Source organism: Apodemus sylvaticus, chromosome 7, assembly GCF_947179515.1.
Source record: "Apodemus sylvaticus chromosome 7, mApoSyl1.1, whole genome shotgun sequence".
Lineage (NCBI taxonomy): Eukaryota > Metazoa > Chordata > Mammalia > Rodentia > Muridae > Apodemus > Apodemus sylvaticus.
Genome location: NC_067478.1, coordinates 18757401 through 18780390, shown reverse-complemented (window position 1 = coordinate 18780390; position 22990 = coordinate 18757401). Strand labels below are relative to the sequence as shown.

At 44.1% G+C, this 22990-nt stretch overlaps 1 protein-coding gene across 1 annotated transcript in view; it reads left to right on the top strand.

Moving 5' to 3' along the window:
- Positions 1-22990, top strand: part of Cpne4 (copine 4) — a 370602-nt gene that overhangs the window by 187217 nt on the left and 160395 nt on the right. The window contains exon 2 of the mRNA XM_052189283.1: positions 2087-2266. Within this exon, the coding sequence (XP_052045243.1) occupies positions 2087-2266 (180 nt within the window). The remainder of the gene's footprint in view (positions 1-2086; positions 2267-22990) is intronic.

Sequence of the window (22990 nt, the reverse complement as noted above, 5' to 3'; positions counted from 1 at the left end):
TGTATGAGTATAAAATTCTGCTAAAATATGAATGGAGTCTTCATAAGGTGCCAGAATAGTCAAATAATGACCAACTTGCTAAATCCTAAGCATTGGACTGGAGATGGCTTTCTGCTGCATACCACAGGACAAAAGCTATGTGTTCCTTTGTCTTGAAAACTGGATTGTTCACTCACCTGTGCATGGTGGGTGGTGTCCCTCGTCTATAGTTTCTCTCACACAGTCCAGCATGGGAAGGCAAGTGGCTAGGACCAGGGTCGAGGCATTGCCCCTTAGTGTTGGAGCGAGCATGAGACTCTCTTTGTGGAGCAGTGTGGCCATGGATGACAGCATACAGGACTTCTTCCCTCTGGAAGATTATTATTTCCTCTTATTTATGTGAGAGTAAGAGTAGTGTTATAATTTGTGCTAAGATCCAGCACTTGAGAGATAATCGGAAGACTACATCTCTCTACTTGAAAGCCAACGTACTGCAGGAGCAACAGCTCCAGTTGATTTGTGGGGCATGAAAGAATTGGTTGCTCCCATTGGACGGTGCTACAGGAACTGGGAGACCTTTTTTTTCTCAGTCTTCCAAGAATATTAATGGCTTTGTGTGTTTTCACTTGTGACAAATGAGAAGGGAAAGAACCTTTAATGGCCCAGATCTGGACAGGAAACAGATAGCAGAACCAGAGAGTCCAGTTCTGGAGACTAAACATTTGGAGAATTAAACTTTCCCAGGATAAGGGCATGGAGCAAGCACAGAACATTGGGGGAGCTACAGCCGAATGCCATGACTACCCTTCATCTAAAGGGACAAGAGGTGGGACCAAAAGACCGGATATGACAGAGTGTGCATATAATCCCAGCACTCAGGGAGAAACCAAAGCAGGAAGATTGTCATAAATTCTGGGTCTGCCTGGATACACGGTTAATTCTCAGACAGCCTGGGCTACATAGAATGACTTTGAATAATGAAAATGAGGCATGAAGAGATGATTCAGTGAAGGGTCCAAGTTTAGTTCTGAGTGCCCACATCAGAAGATTCATAATTCCTCCAGCTCCAGGGGATACAACACTGCCTTCTAGACTCTGCGGGTATCCACTCCCATGTAAACATACACATGTGCACAAAGATACACTTGTACATATAATTGAAGTAATAATTTAAAAAATCTGAAAAGAAAATCCAAACAGTAACAAAGCATGAGATGAGATGGGGACGGGGAAGGATGAGGGTTCATATCACCAAGGCCTAGCACATGCTCTCTGGGTAGAGGGGGAGAGTCTTGGGCAGCATCTGTATGTGTAGAAGCAGCCTGAATCTCTCTGTTCTTGAATTCCCTCATCCCATGCCCAGTCCTTGTTCTGGTGCACCCTTCCCAGATGAGAGCCCAGGAAATTTGATGTGTAGATTCAGCCTTCTCGTGGAACAGTACATCATGTTGTAGCCCTGGATCTGGGAGAAGGGGACAAACAGAGGCAGAAAGAATTACAGCTCATGCTGTGTTGGAACAGTATGTCTATTCTTCTAATTGACATTTTGCAGATGAGAAAACTGAGGGTCACCAATTGTAGTGAACCAGTAAATGTCTACCTAATGAAGAGTATACTTGAGAAAAAAAAGGCAGCTGACCTTTGCTCTAACGGCCCTCCTCTTTGTTGTCCTGGGAATCATCATGAGTTGGAAACCCCCATTAGAGTAGACTTGGCTAAAAGGAGACAGTTAGCTTACCATTGTCTATGGCTATGCCCAGCAGACATCACTAATTGATCACAGATGTTTTTCCTACTGAGCCCAGAAATGCTCTCAGACTCTCTTGCTCTAATGATATTATCATCTTGTTCTATCACCTAATCCATATAACACAATTAAAATCTCCAAATAAAGAACCTCCGACTGTTTGTGATGTCTGGTAAAATTGTCTACACCAAAGCTTGGCTCATTCTCTGGAGTGGCTTGTAGACTTTCAATTTACTAGCCCTAGTGACACTCCAGAGGGTTTTTATAGTTTGGAATAAGGAGATGCACCACAACATTAATTTGCTTGAAGGTTTGTACTAAAAGTCCTAATCCCTGTGGGTTTCCTTTTTCTCCTTTCAGGTGGATAGGACGGAGGTGATTCGTACCTGCATAAACCCAGTGTACTCAAAGCTGTTTACGGTGGACTTTTATTTTGAAGAGGTCCAGCGTCTCCGGTTTGAAGTCCATGACATCAGCAGCAACCACAATGGGCTGAAGGAGGCTGACTTCCTGGGTGGCATGGAGTGCACACTTGGCCAGGTACACAGAAGGTGTCTTTTGTCTCCTCCACCTCAGGCCTTCCTCCCCTCTTCTGATCCTTGCTCTCTTTTTCCTTTCGTGGTCATTTTCTGATCTTCACTCTTGTTTTCCTTTAGTGGCCATTTTCTTTAAACTATGGCATTTTACAACATTTCCTAGGTACTGTTGTATCAACTATATGTACAAGAGAGTGATCATACAAGTATATGCAGTTGCTTATTTTACAGAGTTAAAAATCTCTCATCCTGAATGTCCTCATTGTATTGGTCATGTAACAACAAATTCATATCCGGTGTTTACTACATCCGCTATTCTTGTGTCTGTTAGAGAAATACCACCTTGTACCATGACACATTTCCCATCTTCTAAATAAGCTGTAAGATTTCCACACATAGACTGTTCCTCATTCAAATGTAGGCAAAGTCTCTGGAAACCAAAGTTAAAATGACCCAAGAAGGGGGCTAAATGATTGGGGTTTAAATAGATGCAGTAATCTAACCCTAAGGGGAATGTGACGTGGATATAACCATTAAGTTCCTTTGATAAAGGAAAAAAACAGACCCAGGGTGCATAATTGGTCTACTGGTGGTTCTCAACCTGTGGGTCTCAACCCCCACAAGTACCACATATCTGATATTTACGTTACAATTCATAACAGTAGCAAAATTATAGTTATGGATTTAGAAATAAGATAGTTTTATGGAGTAGAAATAAGATAATTTTATGATTGGAGGTCATCACAGCATTTAGGAACTATACAAAAAGCATTAGCATTAGAAAGGGTGAGACCCACTGTGCTAACAGCTCGCCCTTGTAAGTAGCAGAGCCAGTGCTGGCTGCAAAGCCCATCATTTTACTTCCACTGACCCTGCCTGTCTATCTCCCATTGTGCCGCTACCAGAGTGGAGTGGAGTATTTGTAAGAAATTAGTCAGCAGAGGAGAATGGTATAGACTCGGTTCAACCTCAAAATGCTGAGAACTGACTTCTATTGGTCTGAGAGGTTGGTGTCCTCAAACCCTGGGGCTAGGGACCCTTGGGTACAGGGGAATGCATGGATTGTAGTCTATATGTAGGTGAGGGCAGGCACAAGATAAGGCGAGAGCCTGTGATTGGTCAGTGGAAAAGGAAGCCAAGCTGAGAATTTTAGAGACCAGTACTGAGAGGTAAGAGAGACAGGGAGAAGGAAGATGGAGGGGATCTGGAGGTCGTGTTTTCCTTCATGCGGCAACTCAACTGGGTTCAAGAGAGAAAGGTACTATGGCAAAGAGTGGGTTTGCAAGACGTACACCCCAAAAGGCTGTGGGAATTTGGAAGTGTGGGGCTGGCATGGGAGCTTGGCTAGTCGGGTGGAGAGATTTTAGAGCTCCAGGTCAGAGTCTGCAAAGATGAGACCAGGCCAGCACTACCCAACAGTGCCCTGGCAGCATAGTGTGGGTTGCTTTTTTAATATTTCATGCTACAGGAATGAACTAGCTGTGCAGAGTCTAGGAATCAGGTCTTTGGTTGGTTGGTTGGTTGGTGAGAAGGGAGAGAAAGGGTCTGGCATCTCCAAGCCCTGAAGCTGCTTTTCTGGACCAAGTGTTTCTTCTAAAACTGCAGAGCGAAATCTAAGTCAGGTTGTCTGTTTTTGCAACCTAAAGGCCCAGTGTATATGATGGGTGGAGGAATGCTTTCTAGAATTCCATGGTAGCAGGCTTCTTAAAGCCTTGGCCATGTTTAATGTCCCTCGTTTAGGGGTACAGAGCTTCCTTTAGAAGAGAGGGATTAAGGTATAAAACCTGTTCTGAGCTTCCAAAATAAATAGAGCCCTAGAAAAAACGAAAGTATGGTCCGTGTACTCAAATGTATCACTGTAGTTCATGTTGTGGGCCCCTACCCTAGTGTTGTGGGCCTTCGGGAAAGGGACCAAACTTTGTTGGAAAACAAAAATAAAAAACGTGGTTCGGGGAAGGCAGAAGAAGGAGGGGAACACTCCCAGGAAGAAAACTGCGTAAACAAGTCTGAAGGTCAGGTGAGTGTGCCAGGGTGTGGGTTAGGGTTAGGGTTAGGGTTGGGGTTGGGGTTGGGGTTGGGGTTGGGGTTGGGGTTGGGGTTGGGGTTAGGGTTAGGGTTAGGGTTAGGGTTAGGGTTAGGGTTAGGGTTAGGGTTAGGGTTAAAGTCAGGGCCAGTGCCAGTGTCACTGAGCCAGGCCAGATGCTTACTTTCTGAAAACCAGTAAAGATTAAACTTTAAAGCTCTTTGCAGTTGGGGCCTCCTACTAAAGCTCTGTGGTACATTGTTATTTAGAGTTGCAGGTTTTTGTCACAAAGAGGGACTCCAAATTATAGAAGCCTAATGTCCCAGTAGACATATATTCCTTCCCTGCCTCAGGAAGAAAAATCTGTGAGGAAAAGTCAGCCTAGAAGGCAGGATCCTGTGCTCCCCTGTGGGTGCTTGCCCTCCTGCATGCTACTTGCTGGAAGAAATTTCTCCCAGTGTAAAAGAGAGGTGACTCAGAATGCCCCCGTTAGCCTTTTCCAGGAAATACAGTGTTTGCCTTCACAGGAACACACCGTATTCTCTTAAAGAAAGCCAAAGGCCAGAGGCCGAAATTCTCCCGAGGAGAGGCAGAGAGAGAAATAGAGGACAATTGATAGCATCACCCTGCAGATTTCTCAAAAGACTTGATGATAGATAATTTTAGAATTTTGCTGAGATGGCACTTTTAGGTACAAATGAATGACTTATGGGTTTTGTATGTATCTCTGTTTAGGTTTTTAAAACAAGTGTTCATCTCTGACAATTACAAGTAGGGGAACCTTTAGATGAACTCAGCAGGTTGAATTTATGTGTAATAACACACACATACACACACATGTGCACACACACATGAATACATGCACTGATGCGTGTATTACAATGAGTGTGTGTGTGTTAATATAATAACTGAAGAAGAATTCATGAATTTCAGAGTGAGTAAGTAGATAGCAGAAGAGTTGGAGGAGGCGTAGAAATGATATAAAACAATGTTTAAAAGACAAAAGGTTAAAAATGATATCTATATAAATCAATGAACCATGGCAATATCCCGCCTCAGACACGGGAGCTTCTTTTATATAGATAAAAGTTGTATTTATCAGAGGAAATAAATGTAGATCTATATAGACGTCATATAGATAAATGTCTCTTTTCATTCAAATTTTTAATGCCCCTGCTAATTTCACCTGTGAAACAACCCTGAACTTCAATTTTAGTTCCTTATAAGGCTCATGTATCTCAAAGCCAGCAAGTCTGTGGCCCTGTTTTGCGCTAGCTATTGTACTAGAGGTCAACGATATAAAAGCAATTGGAAAGAGCACCCCTGCCTTCAAGGAGGTCAAATCTAGTTCAGTTAGAGTTGGGGAGGTAAAGGGCTAAACAGGAAAATGACAGCTATTACGAGGAATTTCAGAGTATAAGGCTGGTAACTGGGAGGCATTAGGTGTGTGTGTTGATGGTGGTAGTTTTGAGAAAAGGCTTCCCAAGGACAGCGGTATTTACTCTGAAATAGGGAGAAGAAATCACATTTCCTCATAGATGGCAAGACAGCATACAAGCCTCTAGACTCAAGAAGGAGCTGGCCATATGGTAGAGAGCACATTTGCTTGATTTTGTCAAGATACTAACAATGAAATAGGAAGCAAAAAGAGTCGAGACACCAGAATGGCCTGAAAAAGCAACTACATGAAAGAAAAACAGCCTTCAAGGCTGTATGGTCCAGCCAGCTGCCATGTGCATCACTGGAGCTGAATTCTATTAGGAACATTCTGGAAGCCAGTGCCTAGAAACGTCAGAGCATGAGCCCAGGAATGCGGAAATTGGCTTTTTTACACTCCAGCTGAGTCTGTTGTCAGCAGTCATTGGTGGAAGGCTGCTCTAAGGCTGGGGATGGAAGGCTTCCAGGCTTCCTAGCTGCTGCCTGGGTAGCAAGGGAGGCTTTAAGATTGGTGGAAGCTTCAGGCAAAGAAGAGTTCAGTGGCTGACGGTCAGAAGTTAGTACTGCACAGTCACGTCATGGGCCTGGTGATCGGCACGGGTGCTCATCTGCTTGCTCTTTGTATCTTATTATGGTTCGCCCATTTGCTACCCAGGCACCCATTCTCTTCATGGTTCTGCCTTGGTCATCTTGGGATCATTACTTTTTGCCATGTGGCCATGTAGAGAATAGCTCCATCTCTAACTCAGGGGGAATCCTGAGGCAGCTGGCCCACACTCCTCACCCCTCCACCAGCCAGAGATGTGGCTTCGGGCTGTGCCTGTGGCCAGCACTAACTAGTAAAACACGAGGGTGTTATTCGAAAACTCTTTGCTTAGAGACACAAAGACTGTTTCTCTTTGTCTGGGATTCCTGGAATATTGTGGTAGTCTTGCAGCATGGCTTAAGGGATGTGTAGCCCTCAGGGCACCTGAAGCTAAAATTCACCACGGAAGCACAGTCTTGATCTGCAGCCCCCCCAAAGCCAACTCCAGGTGATATGCTGGCCTCTGTTGTTAATGATCATCTCATTATTGGCCGTGAGATTGGTAGAACTGGCTTTCTCGACATGTATTTAGCACATGTATTTGGCATCAGTCAGTCAAAGCATCCTTTGATGATGATGGTGATGATGATGATAATGACTTTCTGACTGCCAGCCACTGAACTTCTTTGTCTTATACTAGGGTGGTTGGTTTAGGGGAGGCAATGTAACATTCATTCACTGATTGAGTCATTCAGTAAGCGTTTACCAGGTTCCCTGGATTTGCCAAATACTACGCTTAGTGCTAGAGATACAAAGACAAAGCAGAAAGAGACTCTGTCCCCGAGAAGCTCTATAATTACCTAGGTAGCACCACCCTGTAGATAAATAGCCAAAGTGCACATGGTTAAATGCTATGCTACAAACGCATTCCAGGAATTGTAGAATAAAGACTTTTCTGTCCAGAGGAAATCAAAGAGAACTCATAGGAAAGATGACTCTGAACCTGAAACATGAACTCAAGGGAAGTTCACCAGCACAGAAAACAAAGGGACTTTCCAAACAAAATGAGCAGAACACGCAAAGACATAGTGGCATGGGGTGTGGGGGTGATGGCAGAGAGACCTGAAGAGACTAAGTAAGCAATCAAATGAGGATGCAAGAAGATGCAGATGCAACACCTGAGAGGAAGAGCTGGGCCAGGCAGCCTTAAATGCTCGAACTTGATGCACTGAATTCTTGGTGACCAGAGGAAAGACAAGACTGGATACAAGTATTAGAGCACTTCAGCATGCTCATGAAGGATGCATGGGAACAGAGAGATATGGAGGTATAGAGAGCACTTAGGAGATTCATGTCGCCAAAGGGATGAAGGGACCACAGTGAAGGAGACCCAGGGGAGGAGACCCAGGGGAGAGTCTTTGATCAGCAAGCCTCGAAGAGTGTATGTATGTGTGTGTATGTGTGTGGGGGGGAAGGAGTGGTGACTGCAGGGTAATTAAGAGGATCACTTCCACTCTCCCTGAGGATAATCATACAAGAAAGGGGTGGGGAATCCTGTGTGATCCCTACCTAACTAAGCTCAGGACTTTGTGCCGGAAGCAGCAAGTCAAGGCTGCTGACCACTTGAATCTGGAGCTGGCAATGCAGCTCTAGGAGATGCTCCTCCTGACTCTGATGATAGAAAGTAGCACCAAAGTGGTCAGGGAGTGGGATGATGCATGTTTTAACTTGTGGAAGGAAATTTATTGAATTTACCATATTTGAATAAATCAAAGGATTGTTTAAAGCGCTCTAAATCCACCCTACTTCATTGTCTTTCGGAAAAGGGCATGGACTTGATGTCTGAAAATTGTCAACAAAAGCCTTTCTTTTGAAAGTCAAAGTCTTGAGTGTCCTCTGCAGGTGGAATAATAATCTAGACAGGAACATTTGCCCCGAGAGCTGGGATGGGGACATGCATTGGCCGTCACAGCTTACAAGTTAAAACACTGAAGGAGAACGTTCCTTCCCCCATCCCTCAAAATATCTGCTCTCTCAAGTATGAGCAAGTAAAAAAGAAAAACCACATTCCCTCTTGACATCTGTGGTGGTAAAAGGAGGTGTTTTGGCCATGTGAAGCTAAGGCAGGCAAAGAGTGGCAAGATGGCAGCCGTACGGATGACACTGCCGGTGTCCCAGGTTGGCTCCTTTTTTTTCCTTGTTTGTTTGATTGGATGATTTTATTTTAAGTATTCCAATATGTAAACAAAGAAAATATCTAATAACATTTTTTTAAAAAGGGGGTTGCTGGAGAGATGGCTCAGTGGTTAAGAGCACTAACTGCTCTTCCAAAGGTCCTGAGTTCAATTCCCAGCAACCACACAGTGGCTCACAACCATCTGTAATGGGATCCGATGCCCTCTTCTGGTGTCTGAGGACAGCTACAGTATACTCACCTATCACAAATAAATAAATAAATCTTAAAAAAATAAAATAAAAATGGGCCTAGGTGCTCCTTAAGGCTTGCACATAAGCACTGTACTATTTAATGGCGCCTTAATGGTCTCAAACCTTCTCTCTCAGTGCTCCCAGGTTCTCTGTCCAAAGACAAACTCTTCCCACTACCGAAGCCCCGTTTCTTCATTTACCAATAGAGAAAGCCATAGTGCTAAGCCTTGGGGGATGTTGTGAGGATTGGCCTGGAGGGATAGCTCAGTTCATGCAAGCATAACACAAGAACCTGAGTTGGATCCTCTCAGAACCACTAGAGGACAGGAGACTGAGTGCGGGACACAAACTTGTAATCTTATCCCTGGGAAATGGCGGCTCAGGAGCCAGCTAGTGTAGCCCAACGGTGAGTTTCAGGCCAGCAGGAGACCCTTTCTCATAAAACAAAGTGGACAGCTGCCTGAGAAAATGACATTTAAGGTTGTCCTCTGGCCTCAATATACACACACATGTGCACATATGTGTACACACTCTCATGTACACACGTACACGAGCGCAAGTGCCTTCATATGCACCTGCACGCACACACAAATGTCCACCGATGAACATACATGCTCACACATAATTACCTACACAATCCATACATATAAAATGCTGGGCTGAGCCTGTCACATAAAGGAATCACTTGGGGTGTTATTGAAGCAGTCTGAGTGCCATTGTTTCATGTGGTGAGATTCTAGGGAAAGGTGGGAAGGGTTAGCCTTGTCAAGGGGATGGAAGAGGTATAAAGAACGAGTTTCCATGTCCTGGGCAGTCAATACTGAAAGTATAATTTTGCCTCGTTAGTGATCTCATTCCGTCCAGGGATTCAAGGCACACACTGGTTCATGTGAATTCACACCCTAGCATTAATTCTTTTAGGATAATTTATGTGGGGGCAGGGACGGTTTTAAAACAGAATGTTGAAGCCTGACAATGGTGGCACACTCCTTTAATCCCAGCACAAGGGGACAGAGACAGACGGCTCTCTCTAAGTTCGAGATCAACCCTGTTTAAAAGAGTGAGTTCTGCAACAGCCAAGGCTACACAGAAAAATCCTGACTTGAAAAACCAAAACCAAACAAAACCAACCAAACAAACAAAAATAAAGCAAAAAAGCAAGCAAGCAAACAAACAAACAAAAACAGAGTGTTGCAATAGTCTGGTCAGGTATTTCAACCCTTAATCCTTATCATACTAGAGCTAAAGCTCACAGTAAAGAAATGAAGTGAATTCACTAACACTGAACAGTCGAACTTTTGCTTTACCAAAAGAAAAGCTGCAGCCCTCAGCAGGCTAGGAACTGGCAAAGACTGTGCAGTTGGGTCCAAGCACAGCAAGTGACTGCGCAGAGGAAATAAAAAAAATCCCATAATGCCCAATGAGGCCAAGGAAGGGTCATGTCCTCAGAGAGGCAGATCTGTACCTTCTCAGCAGATGGGAGAGGGGGGCGAGTCACAAGGACACAGAGTGATCAGAAAGCTGTGCTTTCCTTCTGGGTGAGCTCAGAGAGCATCCTTCCCCAAACTAGATGCGCAGCTAAGCCATCTTCTGCCTCACCCTACCGAGGCTTCACCAGGAAGGACAGGATCTACGAGAGTGAGCTGCCCCTTGCCCTGGCAACTTCATGTCTCTTCTTCTTCCGTTACTTATTCACTCATTCACTCATCCCTGTCAGCCCATCTCTCTTCACTCACCAAAGACAGTGGTCCTAAGTAACAAAGGTGACTTCCTCAAGCTGCCGGGCTAGGAAACTACTGTACTTCACCTCACTTACTAGCTCAGGACCCAGCATCGAGGGACACTGGCCACTACTGTTGCTGTCATTAAACAGTTTAGAGAAATAAGAGCAAGAGGACAGGGACATTGTCTAGAGCCACATGGTCCTTTATGGTTCTTTCTGTCTATACTGGTGCTAGCTCATCGCCAACTAGTAAAAAATGAGAAAGCAGTGTCAGTGCAAAGCCAAGTTGGCGTTGACCTTGGTAGTATTTGGTGGAGCCTTTTTCTTTCATTTAAATTTGTTTTATGATTTATACAGAAGGGATAAAAATAACCTGTAAACATTAGTTTGTGAAAGCATAACATTAGTTATTGTCCCTCAGGAAGGACATTTGCTCTAAGAATATAATATAGGGACTGGAGAGATGACTCAGCAAGGAGAACACTTACGACTCTCATAGAGGACCTGAGTTCATTTCTCACTACCCATGTTGGGCAGCTCACAACCTCTTGTCACTCCACTTTCAGGGGACCCAGCATCCTGCTCAGTCAACTGCGGGTACCTGTACCCAGGTGTACAGGTGTAGACATAATTTAAAACAAAATAAATCTTAAAATCAAAAGACCTCAGCATGGTTTCTTGAAAAATGTTGGCGTGACCTAAAGGCAGAATTGTACAAAGTCAGCACGCAGGGGCATCCCCACCTGGCCAGAATTCCTTCTGTGTTCAGTCATGTTGAACATATGCATTGCCTAAGTTCTTAGAGACATTTTCTCTTTTCTATGGCTCAGCAACATTTACATTAATTCCCCTTCTTCATTGCCAGGTGGCTGTATTTTATTCTCCAAAACTGAGAGCGCCATCTGTGAGCCATCGAGGGGTTCTGGTCTCGGCGGCACAGGGTTCTCTGGCTCCTGTTTGTAAGAGGATAGCACACTATGCACCACATGCATGCCTGGTGCCTATGGAGGCCTAAAAAAGGCATCAGATCCCTGGGACTGGAGTTACAGATGGTTGGGAAACACCATGTGGATGCCAGGTATCAAACTCCAGTTCTCCGCAGGGATACCCACTGCTCTTGACTACTGGCCCATCTCTCTAGCCCCTGATCCAAATCTTATAAAAATATAAATTGGTTGGCTTATCCCAGAGTGTCTGATCCCAAGGATCTAGTGGGATCATGACCAGAATTTCCAGGTTCCCTACTGATATCCATTCTGCTGCATCAGAGACTATACTCTGAGAATCCTGTACCTGCTAGTGAGTCAGACTCTATCAATAGCTTTAATGATAAAATAAACCAGTGATGTAAGAAATTGGCTAGAGAAATTAAGGACCCAGAAGTTCATCATGTACAACAGTTTACATTTGTACAACAGTGTATGCACATGGCTCGTGTACACCGATGTGCATTCAGGTAAATGTTGTGGGGGAGCAGTGCTTGTGTATGTGTGTACATGTAGAGATCAGAGAATAATCTCAGATATCATTCCTAGGGCACCATATACCTTGCTTTCTGAGATAATATATAGCATTTCTTACTGGTCTGAAACTCATCAAGGTCCACCCTTGTCTCCTTTTCCTGGTGATGGGATTACAAATACACACTGACTCTTTTTCTCTTTCCCATCCCTTCTCTTCTTCCATTTGTCATGTGTGTATACATGTCTTTGCATGTGTGGGGGTGCATATGTGTGTAGAGGGGCATGAGCACCTTCATCCATCTGCTTGTGGAGGCCCAGAGGTTGGTGTTAGAAAGCATCCTTAGTTGCTCTTCTATGCTACACACTGAGTCAGGGTCTATTGATCAAATGTGGAGCTCATCCACATGTCTAGTCCCCCTAGCCAGCATGCTTATGGAGACCCCGTCTCTGCCTTCTGAAACTGTAATTACAGGGTATGGTCCCATATTCTGCCTTGCTGCTGGGGTGTAGAAATGCCACTTGGGCAGGTGAAATGGGGGACCCTAGACTGCATTCACCTTACACTGACATCAGGTGCTGGGTTTATGGGAAGTGCCAATGCACTGCTCAGTGGGCGGGAGAACATAGCCTTGGGTGGGGGCCTCAGCCTGAGTGAGAAATGACATAGGCTGAGGCAGAAGCTGGGGTTCCCTGACTCCCGGGAGTCCAGTCACTGCTGGAAACCACATGGAGTTGGGAATGGGGCGGGGGGACCCCAGGCTTGTGAGGAGCCCAGGGCCAGGGGTTCCCACACTCCTAAACATCCATATGCAGCTGGGAGTCAAGGGGGGCTGGGAATGGAGTAGGCTCCTTGGCTGAGAGCCTGGGGCTGGGGACGGGGGTGGAGGGGTGATCTCCCACTTAGCTCAGTGGTGGAGAGTCCAGAAATGCAGAAGGATCTTCTGCAGCTCAGTAGATAAAGGCTTTCCCCATGCTCCCCATGGCTGGTCTTGATGAGAGAGACAGTCCTTGTTTTCAAACTGTTTATCATGGAAAATGAGTGTGTCCCATTGCCTCAGGGTGGACCAGAGACTGAATACCTTTTGGAGGAAGGAATGTCTGGGAAGGGAAGCTTATTGACTAAATCCTCAGGGCCACATCTAGATACTTCATTAGCATGGAGAACTTTGTTCTGATCTAGGTGACCACTGGTCACATCCCTATGTGGGGAGTGTGGTCACATGTGCCAGGCCAGGGATCTGGTAGAGAACAGGGAAATTCCTACTGTCCTCAGATGGGTGGCATGCTGGGTCTCTGAACCCACTCAACCTTACCAAGTTTCCCGGCCCGATCCGCTGCCCCACAACCGTATCATGCCCACTCAGTATTCACTTGGGTTTCATGTGGTCCACACACTTGTATTGTAAGCTCTTAAACCATGAGCCATCTCCTCAGCCCACCACTGGCTTTTTAAAATGTAGATTCTAGGAATAAATTCAGATCTTCAGGCTTGGGATTCAAGCCCTTTACCAACTGAGATATCTATACCCTCAGCCCTCGATGGAGATCTTGGCTACCACTGTTCATTTCTGCTATCCATTAAATATAGTCAAATGGACCTGTTACCAAACAGTGGGTTTTCTTCCTGACAGAAAGAGATGCCCAGATTATATCAGCTCACTGGCCCTTGAAAAGACCAATAGACCTCAAGTTGTCATGATCTATGGGAATTTGATCTAGGGTCAAAGTGGCTCCATTTGTGAACACCAGAAGTGGACTCCAAACTCACTGTCATGCCTAGAGCAAGATTCCAGAGTCATTTTGTTCTATAATATCTACCGCTTTTGTGCATTAAAATTGATGCCTGAGGAATTTAAATTTACATATTATGGCAAGCAATTCATTTCCCCTTTGTTTCTCAGAGGCAAAGCTTTTCCTAATTTCGCAGAAACACTGCAGTGGCAACTGTGTAAGTGAATGATGTCATAGGTAAGCATCATTTTTCAGTTCCCCTGACTAGCTGTGGAAGCCTGGTAAACAGTACTGCTCCCTACTGTTAATTCTCTGCTCACAGATGGGATTCTGGGTATTTATGGGAAAAAAAGCCCCAACCTCTCCAAGGAGAATAAAATTCTTTCTTTTTTTTTTTCTTTGCTAGCTGTTTGGGGCTAGTAACCTTAAATTCAGACCCTAAGAAACTCCCTGCTTCCTCTGGAAGTCTCCTGTTACAGCTTGATACCTCCTTTAGAGGGTTTGCAATTGGATTCATACACTTTACATCAGGGGGCTGCCACCCAGGCCCTGTGCGACTTTTGCTAAGCTGTACAACATCTCTGTGACATGTGGGTCATAGACTTCATCTATCTTTTTGGAAGATTTAGGGTCAATTCCTTTCTGAGTTCCTTCCCATTCTGAGTCAATGGCTGTCAATCATTTCTTGCCCTTCACCTCAAAAACTAAGCAGCATTCTTTTCTGTACTCACTCATTCAGTTAAAAATGGTCTCCCAAGTCCCCGCCACACAGCCCACGTATACCCCTGCAGCCCATCTGTGACTCAGCGGTTCCAGCTAATCCGTAAGGGTTAGATGCCTCGAGTAACAGACAGATGGCATTGCTCTACCTTAGCACCCCAGTTCCCTAGAGAAAGCAATCCTGTGCCCATTCCATTTCAAAGATACTATTAAAAAGATATATGCAGTAGCAATTTAAATGGGCTTATGTTTATGGGCCGTTTCACATCTTTTCGGCTATTTAATACCTGTTTTAGCCTTATTTGATGCAGAGGAGGAGGGTAAGACAGCTGGAACTGAAAGACAGGGCCTTCTACCTCAGAGATGAAAAACAGCTCCAGGTATTTGTCCTGGCCTTAACCCTTTAAGCCGGGCCGGTACAAAGCACCCAGCATCCAGACAAGCTTACCCAGGCAAGGAACCATGTACTGCCTACACCTGAGAGCACCTCAGCTTCTGCCTTTTCATTCCTGACCAGCTTTCCTTAGACTCCCAAGTCCATGCAGCTCAGAACTGGCTGTCCATGAAGCTCGGTCCTGTCTCCGGGATGTGTAGCACACACTTCCTACCACCTGCCACTCACCTTTCCTCTGCAAGTGCTGTCTTGATGGCCTTCTCAAATGTCAGCATCCCGAGTCTCAGGTAAAAATACACTGTCCCTGTCTCAGGGTGGAGCCTGAAGACACTGTATCACCATGAGTAGCTTTGACAGTATGCCGGATCACCGATCCGCTGAACCTTGGTAACCAAAGTTATTTAATAAATAACGTTTTACCTCAAACCATTCTCATAAAAAACCAGTTTTATGCACAAAAATTAAGAATTTTAACCTCATAAAGTTTGCTACAATTATGTTAAAACTTGTGAATATTTATGATTTCTTCTTCAAGCTATGAAAGAAATTTAGGTAGTGTTGATGGCGAGCCCTTTCAGAATACCTGACATAGTCATAAGAATATTAAACAGTCTTTCATATTTTCTTCCCTTTTGGAAGAAAATATGGTGATGGTCAGTAAGCTTCCAGTTCCTTCAAAGGACAAAGACTAGGGAGGATATGTATCTAGGTGCCAATGATGGTAGCTTCTAGGTTGTGAGACTATGGCTACTGTGTAGTGTCTCAGCTGTGTTTTCCTACAGTTCCTACAATGAATAGATAGCATACTTATAATAAAAAATACAACAAAGGATCACAGGAGTTCGTGAAACATTTGCCACACAACATAAGGGCCAAAGTTTGGGTTCCAGGCACATACATGAAATCCAGGTTAATTGGTGTCTCTCTATAATCTCAGCACTAGGGAGGTATAGGCAAGCAGAACTTTGAAGCTCAGTGGCCAGGCAGACCAGACCCAACAGTGAGCTGCAGGTTTCGTGAAAGACTCTGTCTCAGAACAACAACAACAATGGAGAGCGATTGGAGAAGATACCTGACATCAACCCTGGGCTTCCCTGTGCATGCACACACATGTACGGGCACATATGCACACACACACACACACACACAAATATACAAAACCTTATACCACACATAGTCACACATAAAAACAAAGAGTATTAGTAAAAACCGCCATTGCCTCTGCAAAGGGGTTGTGAGATTCTCCCAGAGCCAATGCAAGCTGAATTTGAGAAACATAATATTTGTATTTTGAATTAATCTAATAAAGTTAAGAGGGAGAAAAATTACCTGCTAGGTTTACAAAGTCACTCCCAAGAGTCTTGGATTTAGATCCCAGGACAAAATGAGGCCAGGTACGAATTAATTAGCTCTGCTTTGCATGGAACATGGGCCTCTGAGGTTTCTCCATGCACCAGTACAGGTCGTCCAAGGTGCACACTCCTGAGTCCTAGCTCCCAGAGGCCCAGAGTAAGCTGACTCCATCCCTGACTCCTGCTTCCTCAGCGTCTGCCCACATGGAGGCTCAGGGCAACACTCTTGACCTCACTAGTCAGAGGAATGAAAGAGCAAAAATCCTGCCAACCCCTCTCCCTCTGTTGAAATTCAAAGCAAGAATTCTGCTGTTACAGTTAATTTGCTGACAGGGCTCCAGTGGAATCAGACATCTGAGAACTGAGGAGACAGTGGGGGCCCTCCTCTGCTCTGAAGGGGACGTACACCCTCTCACAAGAGAGACATATAATGAGACTGTAACCAGCAGTTTCATTTGCCAAGGCCATTTAAACTTAAACACATCACCTTGTTTTAATTAATCACATTTTTTCTTTCATTTTTAAAGTGCCCCAATTTGAACAATATAATTTTGTGGTCACCTCATAGTAATAAATCACTTTCATAGCTGACCATTTCAAAGAGCTGATCTTAGATCTTGGCTGGCATTTATGACCTTGGTGCTATTGATGATATAGTCATCTTTGCCACCACCATCATCATCAACACTAGTACCATCACTACCATCAACACTATCACCACCACTAATCATCATAATCATTATATCACCCCCATTACCACAGTCATTACTATCACCATCAGTGCCAACCCCGACATCAATAATTATCACTATTGGCAACGTCACCCCACCACCATAACTACAACTCCATTTTAATCATTATCATCACCACCACCACCAGCAGCAGCAGCAGCACCAGCATAATGATCACTACCATCATTGCTACCTCTACAACCATCATCATCAACAGCAACAACAACAACAATAGTCACAGCAACATCAACATCAACAACAACACTTAGGCAAGAATAGAAGCCTGCAAACTGGCAAAGCAAAAACTTACATGAGACATTCGGATTCACAGAATTCCAATCTGCTCCTCTCATGTTTCTGATCTATACTTCTTCTGGCCTCTTGTTTCATATCTTTAATAAGAAAAATATTAAAACAGTTGAGAAATCCCCAGGACTTCCCACTGGCTGCTTCTAAGTGTTAATTAAGGAGGAGGAGGAGGAGGAGGAGGAGGAGGAGGAGGAGGAAGAGGAAAAGAAGAAGAAGAAGAAGAAGAAGAAGAAGAAGAAGAAGAAGAAGAAGAAGAAGAAGAAGAAGAAGAAGAAGAAAATAAAGACCAATTTCCATGAAGCCTTATTCTATCAGGAAGTATTGTGTCAAATGAGAGCACTATTGTCTCTAATAATTGATAGACAAAGAGTCAGCTGTGGAAGCTCAACTCCTTCACCCAAGATCACACTGAAAGCATAGCTCCAATGTAAAACTAAGATGAGCTGATTTCAACATGGGCCCACCATTCCATCACTGAATGGAATGCAATTTTTACAACCATGTAAATAGTTTAAACTTTATTTACTATAATGTGTGTGTATGGGTATTCTGTATGCACGTGTGTGTGTGTGTGTGTGTGTGTGTGTGTGTGCGCGCGCGCGCGCAATGTGCATACCTATCAGATTCCCTGGAACTGGAGTTACAGGCAGTTATGAGTCTCAATGTGGGTGCTGGGAATCGAACCCCAGTCCACTGAGGAGCAACAAGTGTTCTTAGCTGCTGAGTCATTCTCTCCAGCCCAACCCTCTGTAAATTTAAACCAAAATGTGCACTTCTTCCTGAGTATTGCAACTGTGAATTAGTCATGGAGGTCTAGCATGAGACACTTTACTCCCCAAGTTGTTAAATTGACTCCTGTGTCTGAAAATTACCTTTTTCCTAGCTTAGGGATATCTCTGGCACTCCATTTGTGAATATTTATCAGAAATACTCCTGGACCAGAAGATTTAAGCAACTTGGAGTATGCTTGCCCCGTTTAGTCCCTGGATCTATTTTGTCCATCTATTTATTCATCTTATTGAATAATAAATTTACTAAATGCTAACAGGAAACATGGAGAACCAATGCTGCTTCTAGACTCCATGCTGAAATACGTGCACAATTACTCCCTTCATCCTCATCAAACCTCAGGAGGCACCATACCCCCTCATGTGTGCTATGCACTTGAACCTTGGAAGAACTCACTTGTGTCCACGTGCTTTGCCAGTGCAGAGGCCATGATTTCAGCCCCAGCTTTCTGGCTCTTAGAGCAGATTCGTGTGTCAACCACAGAGCAGTTCTGTACCTGGCACACAACTATGACCCTGCTTGATAGGACTTTTGGTTCAAGTTCTAGAGATGAGCTGATCCCTGAGTAAGGACACCCACAAAGCCTGTGTCATCCTTCAGTTAGGCTCATAATGGGATAAGGCCTTTAAATCTTCAGCTGCATGAGTTTATGAGATAGTGGGACTATGACAGATTCTGAATGATCTGTACCCGAATTCCATGTCCCTTCTTCAGCTCTGTGTAAGGATTGCACGGGTTGACCCCCAGGATCTTTCTACAAACACCCAAGATCTTCCCTGTGAAATCTATTTAACTCAAGAAAGACTGTGCATCTCTCAACTGTGTTATTTGTAGAAAATGACTTTATGGGAGGGGTGTTGTTTTTGTTGCCTTTTTCTAGTTTTGGGTTTTTTTTTTTATCTCATGTATACTGCATGTAAGGTATTACCAGCTCAGAATTCACATTTATTTCACTTCTGAGAGAAAATTATCAAGTACTTTGGTATACCTTACAGATTTTCTTCCATGATGCGTGTACACACTGCTCTTTTCCTAAATAAACACTCTGTCACTGGTGCATGCTTGTTACTGCTGTCTTGTTTCATTTTGTTGTTGTTGTTCTGTTCTGTTTGTTTTGTTCTGTTTTGTTGGGTAATCATGTGTTTCTTGCCAGCCTAAAACTCTCTATTCTGAGGATGACCCTGAAGTTTTAGGGCTAAGGATTAAGCCCAGGGTATTAGGCAGGCTAGATTTGTTCTCTTCTATCTGAGACACATCTCTAGCCTTGTTGCTTGACATTTTATATGCAGTGAGCATGTCATCGTGAAGGCACATGCCTTTGCTTAATTTATTTTAAGGGTTATTTGGAGAAATTGATGTAGCATGTTCTATTTTATAGACATTAAGTCTGTCATTAACATCCCTTGGATGAGCATCATACTCTGTGGACCTTGTAGCTCCATAGAAACTGCTTTTCTTCTAGAACAAGTTGAGGAACAGGAATGTTTTAGGCACAGATTTTAAGGCCATTGACACTAATTGCTGATGATCCACCCAGAAACTCTGCACCAACTTACACACATGCCTGCTTGGTGCGTAAAGGTCCTCTCTACTACATCCTCAGTAAGAGCTCGAATGTCTCCTTTCTGAATGAGTCTCTCTTTGAAGCTTTCATCACCACTTGAATGAGAAGACAGATCCTCCCATGAATTAAATGCTGACTCCCCCCATAGACCTTGTGAGCAGGAGAACACAGAAGGCTAAGTGCTATCCCCCAGTCACCATGGACCTGGAGGTCAGTTCCCCACTAGTGGGTTTGTCCAAGGGTTGGGGGTAAAGTGCAGTATGATGACATTGCTAAGGGCTCGGCCTAGACAGCTGCCTCACTCTTAGCCCTGTCTTATTTCCCTTTCTTATAATGCATATCTGTCCCTTTTTTTCCATTCATTATTTCTGCATTGGAGATTTCCAGACCAGGACACTTCCTCAGATATCCAACAATATAGGTAATAACTCCAGGGATAGCTCACAGACATCTCAGATTCAGTATCCCCAACCCAAGTTTACTGTCCCCCTTGCTTTCTCCGGGCCCTCTTCCATCACCCATCCTTCCTCTAGAGGGACCCATGCAGTGAATGGTACCTCATCCTCCAAGATGCTGGAGAAAGGAAACCCAGAAGCCTTTCTTCAGCTCCTACTTCCCACCCCACCTATCATCTGGTCATGAGACCCTAATCAATCTTCAATTGATTGAGGTGTCTTCAATGCCCCAGACACCCCACACACACACCCCTCCAGACCTCAGTCTAAGCCAATAGATGACTGTAATTATCTTTAAGTGGGGAGTGACTGGATGGGATAAAAGGCAAAAAAGCACTTTCGAAGCACCTGTTGCCTGGTTCTGGAATCTTGTAGATGGTCATTATGCACTTGAAAAATACATGTGATAGAAATTATCATGAGTTCCCAGATTAGGAAACTGAGGTACAGCTGATGAAGCTCCTCAAGGCCCCACACCTGGGCTGGCATCTAGAGCCTCCTTGCAATGCTTGGTGTAGATGGTATAGTGGCATTGTGTAGTAATGCCTTTGTCGTCCCTGGAAGGCATAAAAGTCTATTGAACATGGATGCTGTAACTCGATTGTCTGGATTCAGATCCCAGATTCCCTTACTGGCTGTGAAAGCCTCAGTAAGTTAGCTTTCTGTCATGAGCTAAATGATAGCCTCCATAACTTGTGCCCTTGTCCTGTGAGCATGACCCCAATTAGCAAAAGCCTTTATCCTTTACAGTGAATGATCTCAAGATGAAGAGACCCTGAGTGAGAGTCCCAAATCCATTAACACAGGTCTTTGTGAGAGAGACACAGAAGAGGAGAGGGCCACCTAAAGAAGAAGGAGAGTGAATCAGCTCAGTGAAAAGGCAGAGGAACAGAGAAGGCACCAGAAGCTGAAGAGACAAGATTCAGAATGGCCCAGGATCCTCTGAGGAAACATGGCCCTGCAAGCCCTTTAGTTTCAGACTTCTGCCCTCTAGAGCCCCATGAGAGGAATTGTTCTTGCTTTATGCTTCATGTCTGTAGTTCTTTGCTAGATGGTCAGCCTTAGCAACCCACAAGTTCTTCACGCCTCAGTTCTCATCTGCGCGTGAGTATATAGCAGTGCTTCAAGGGCTGCCATGAGAACTAAGTCCATCAGTATTCATGGGTCCTTTACAGCAGCAGTTGTCACATGCTTAGAGCTCTCTAGGTTGCGTTTATTATGACTCTTAAATAGTATGCAACCTTTAACAGGTGACAATAAGGACACTCGGTCTACTTCAAAGTTGGGTTAACATGTTTCATTTTAAAACTGCAAAGTCTATAGAGTCCAGCCCTGTAGACTGCTGAAGTTGGATTACCAGCCTCAGCATAGACAAGCTACAACCTGCCAAAGGCAGTGGTTGAAAAGCTATTGCGTTCCCTTCCCTGTTAGAATGTGATGGGCTGGACACTGAACTAAGTGAACAACCCTTTCTTGTTTCCCTGATTGCCTGTGGTGTGGCAGGAAGGGCTGGGATGAGGGACCAAGTGGCTTCTGTATAGTCACTAAACGGAGTCATTTGGGATGGTGGTGCAGCCATACATAGTAACAAAGCAAAGGTGAGTAATTAGTACTCCAAAGGATTTAAACCTTAAATCCCTCTCCTTCACTCCAACTCTTGCTAATGAAGTCAGAGAAAGGGCAAAAGCCTGTAATTACACCAAAGTAATTAGAATCCTACTTAATAGAGTGCTTAAGGCAGAAAGCCCAAACCAATAGATCACCATTGGTACCATTGCCTACTCTATCCTTCTGAATCATTCTCCCTAAGATGGTCTATTTAAAGCACTGGTTCTCAGGTTCTCTAATGCTGCAGCTCTTTAATACAGTTCCTCATGTTGTGGTGACCCCTGACCATAAAATTATTTTTGTTGCTTCATAACTGCATTTTACTGCTGTTGTGAATCGTGATGTAAAGATCTGATATGCAGATGATCCTATTGATATCCCTGTGAAAGGGTCTTCAACCCCTAAAGGAGTCATGACCTACATGTTGAGAGCGACTGACGTAAGGCTGAAGACAATACTTAGTTTGAATAAGTACACAGGCACACTGCCACCCTCTCTCCTGCATGCTCAAGACAGCTTTAGAATTGTGGGTTTTTTAGCGTGACCTCATGGTATGCACTTCTAATTCCAGCTGCTCAAGAGACTGAGTCAAGAGATTCTCAAGCTCAAAGGCTGCCTGATCTACAGAATGAGTTCAAGGACAACCTGGGCCACTTACTGAGAGCTTCTCTCAAGATAAAAAGTAAAATTGAGGTTGAAGGATATAACTCAGGGATTTAAAAAAAGCCTTAGCTTTAATCCCCAAAACCAAAGATGGGGGAAGCAGGTTGTGCCTCTCAAGTCCTACAAGATTTCTTCTTTGGTGAACTCCACCAGGGCAACTTAGTTTAAAAGTCCCTTTAAGTACATCTTTAAGATCTAATAACATTACACACTGTAGTGAGAATTTGGGGGTTTTGATTCTTTTAAAAGACACAGAAATATTGTAAGAATATTATTTTATTTTTTTTAAAAAAGTGTTTTGTGTTAATCCCAGGTGTGGGATGTGGGGCTGCTTCAGATTATCCTCAGCAGCTGACTATGATTTGCCTCATGCTCAAGCAGGGGTGTGCTTTTGTCAGCTGCAGTTAGTTCCTGAGATTGTGTGACATTTGGAATTCTGGGGACTCTTCAGAGGGTATATACATGCTAGGGACCCCCAGAGGTGGGGTAGGTTGTTGTTTGGCCATTGTTTGTCCTTGTTGGTCTTGGTTGATTAGTAGTCATGCACAAAGAAGAAATAAGGAGAAAAAGAAATTAGATATCCTGACGGCAAAGATCAAACTTGTCTCAAGGAATTGTATGCTGCTAATATTCTCTCTCTCTCTCTCTCTCTCTCTCTCTCTCTCTCTCTCTCTGTCTGTCTGTCTCTCTCTCTCCCTCTCCTTTCTCTCTTATCTAGTGTTAGAGGGTTGAAGGGGTAGAAGAAGGGTGGATAACGGTGCAAGAAAGAAGAACCCACAAAGTCACAAAGCCAGCTACAGTGCACTGAAGTTA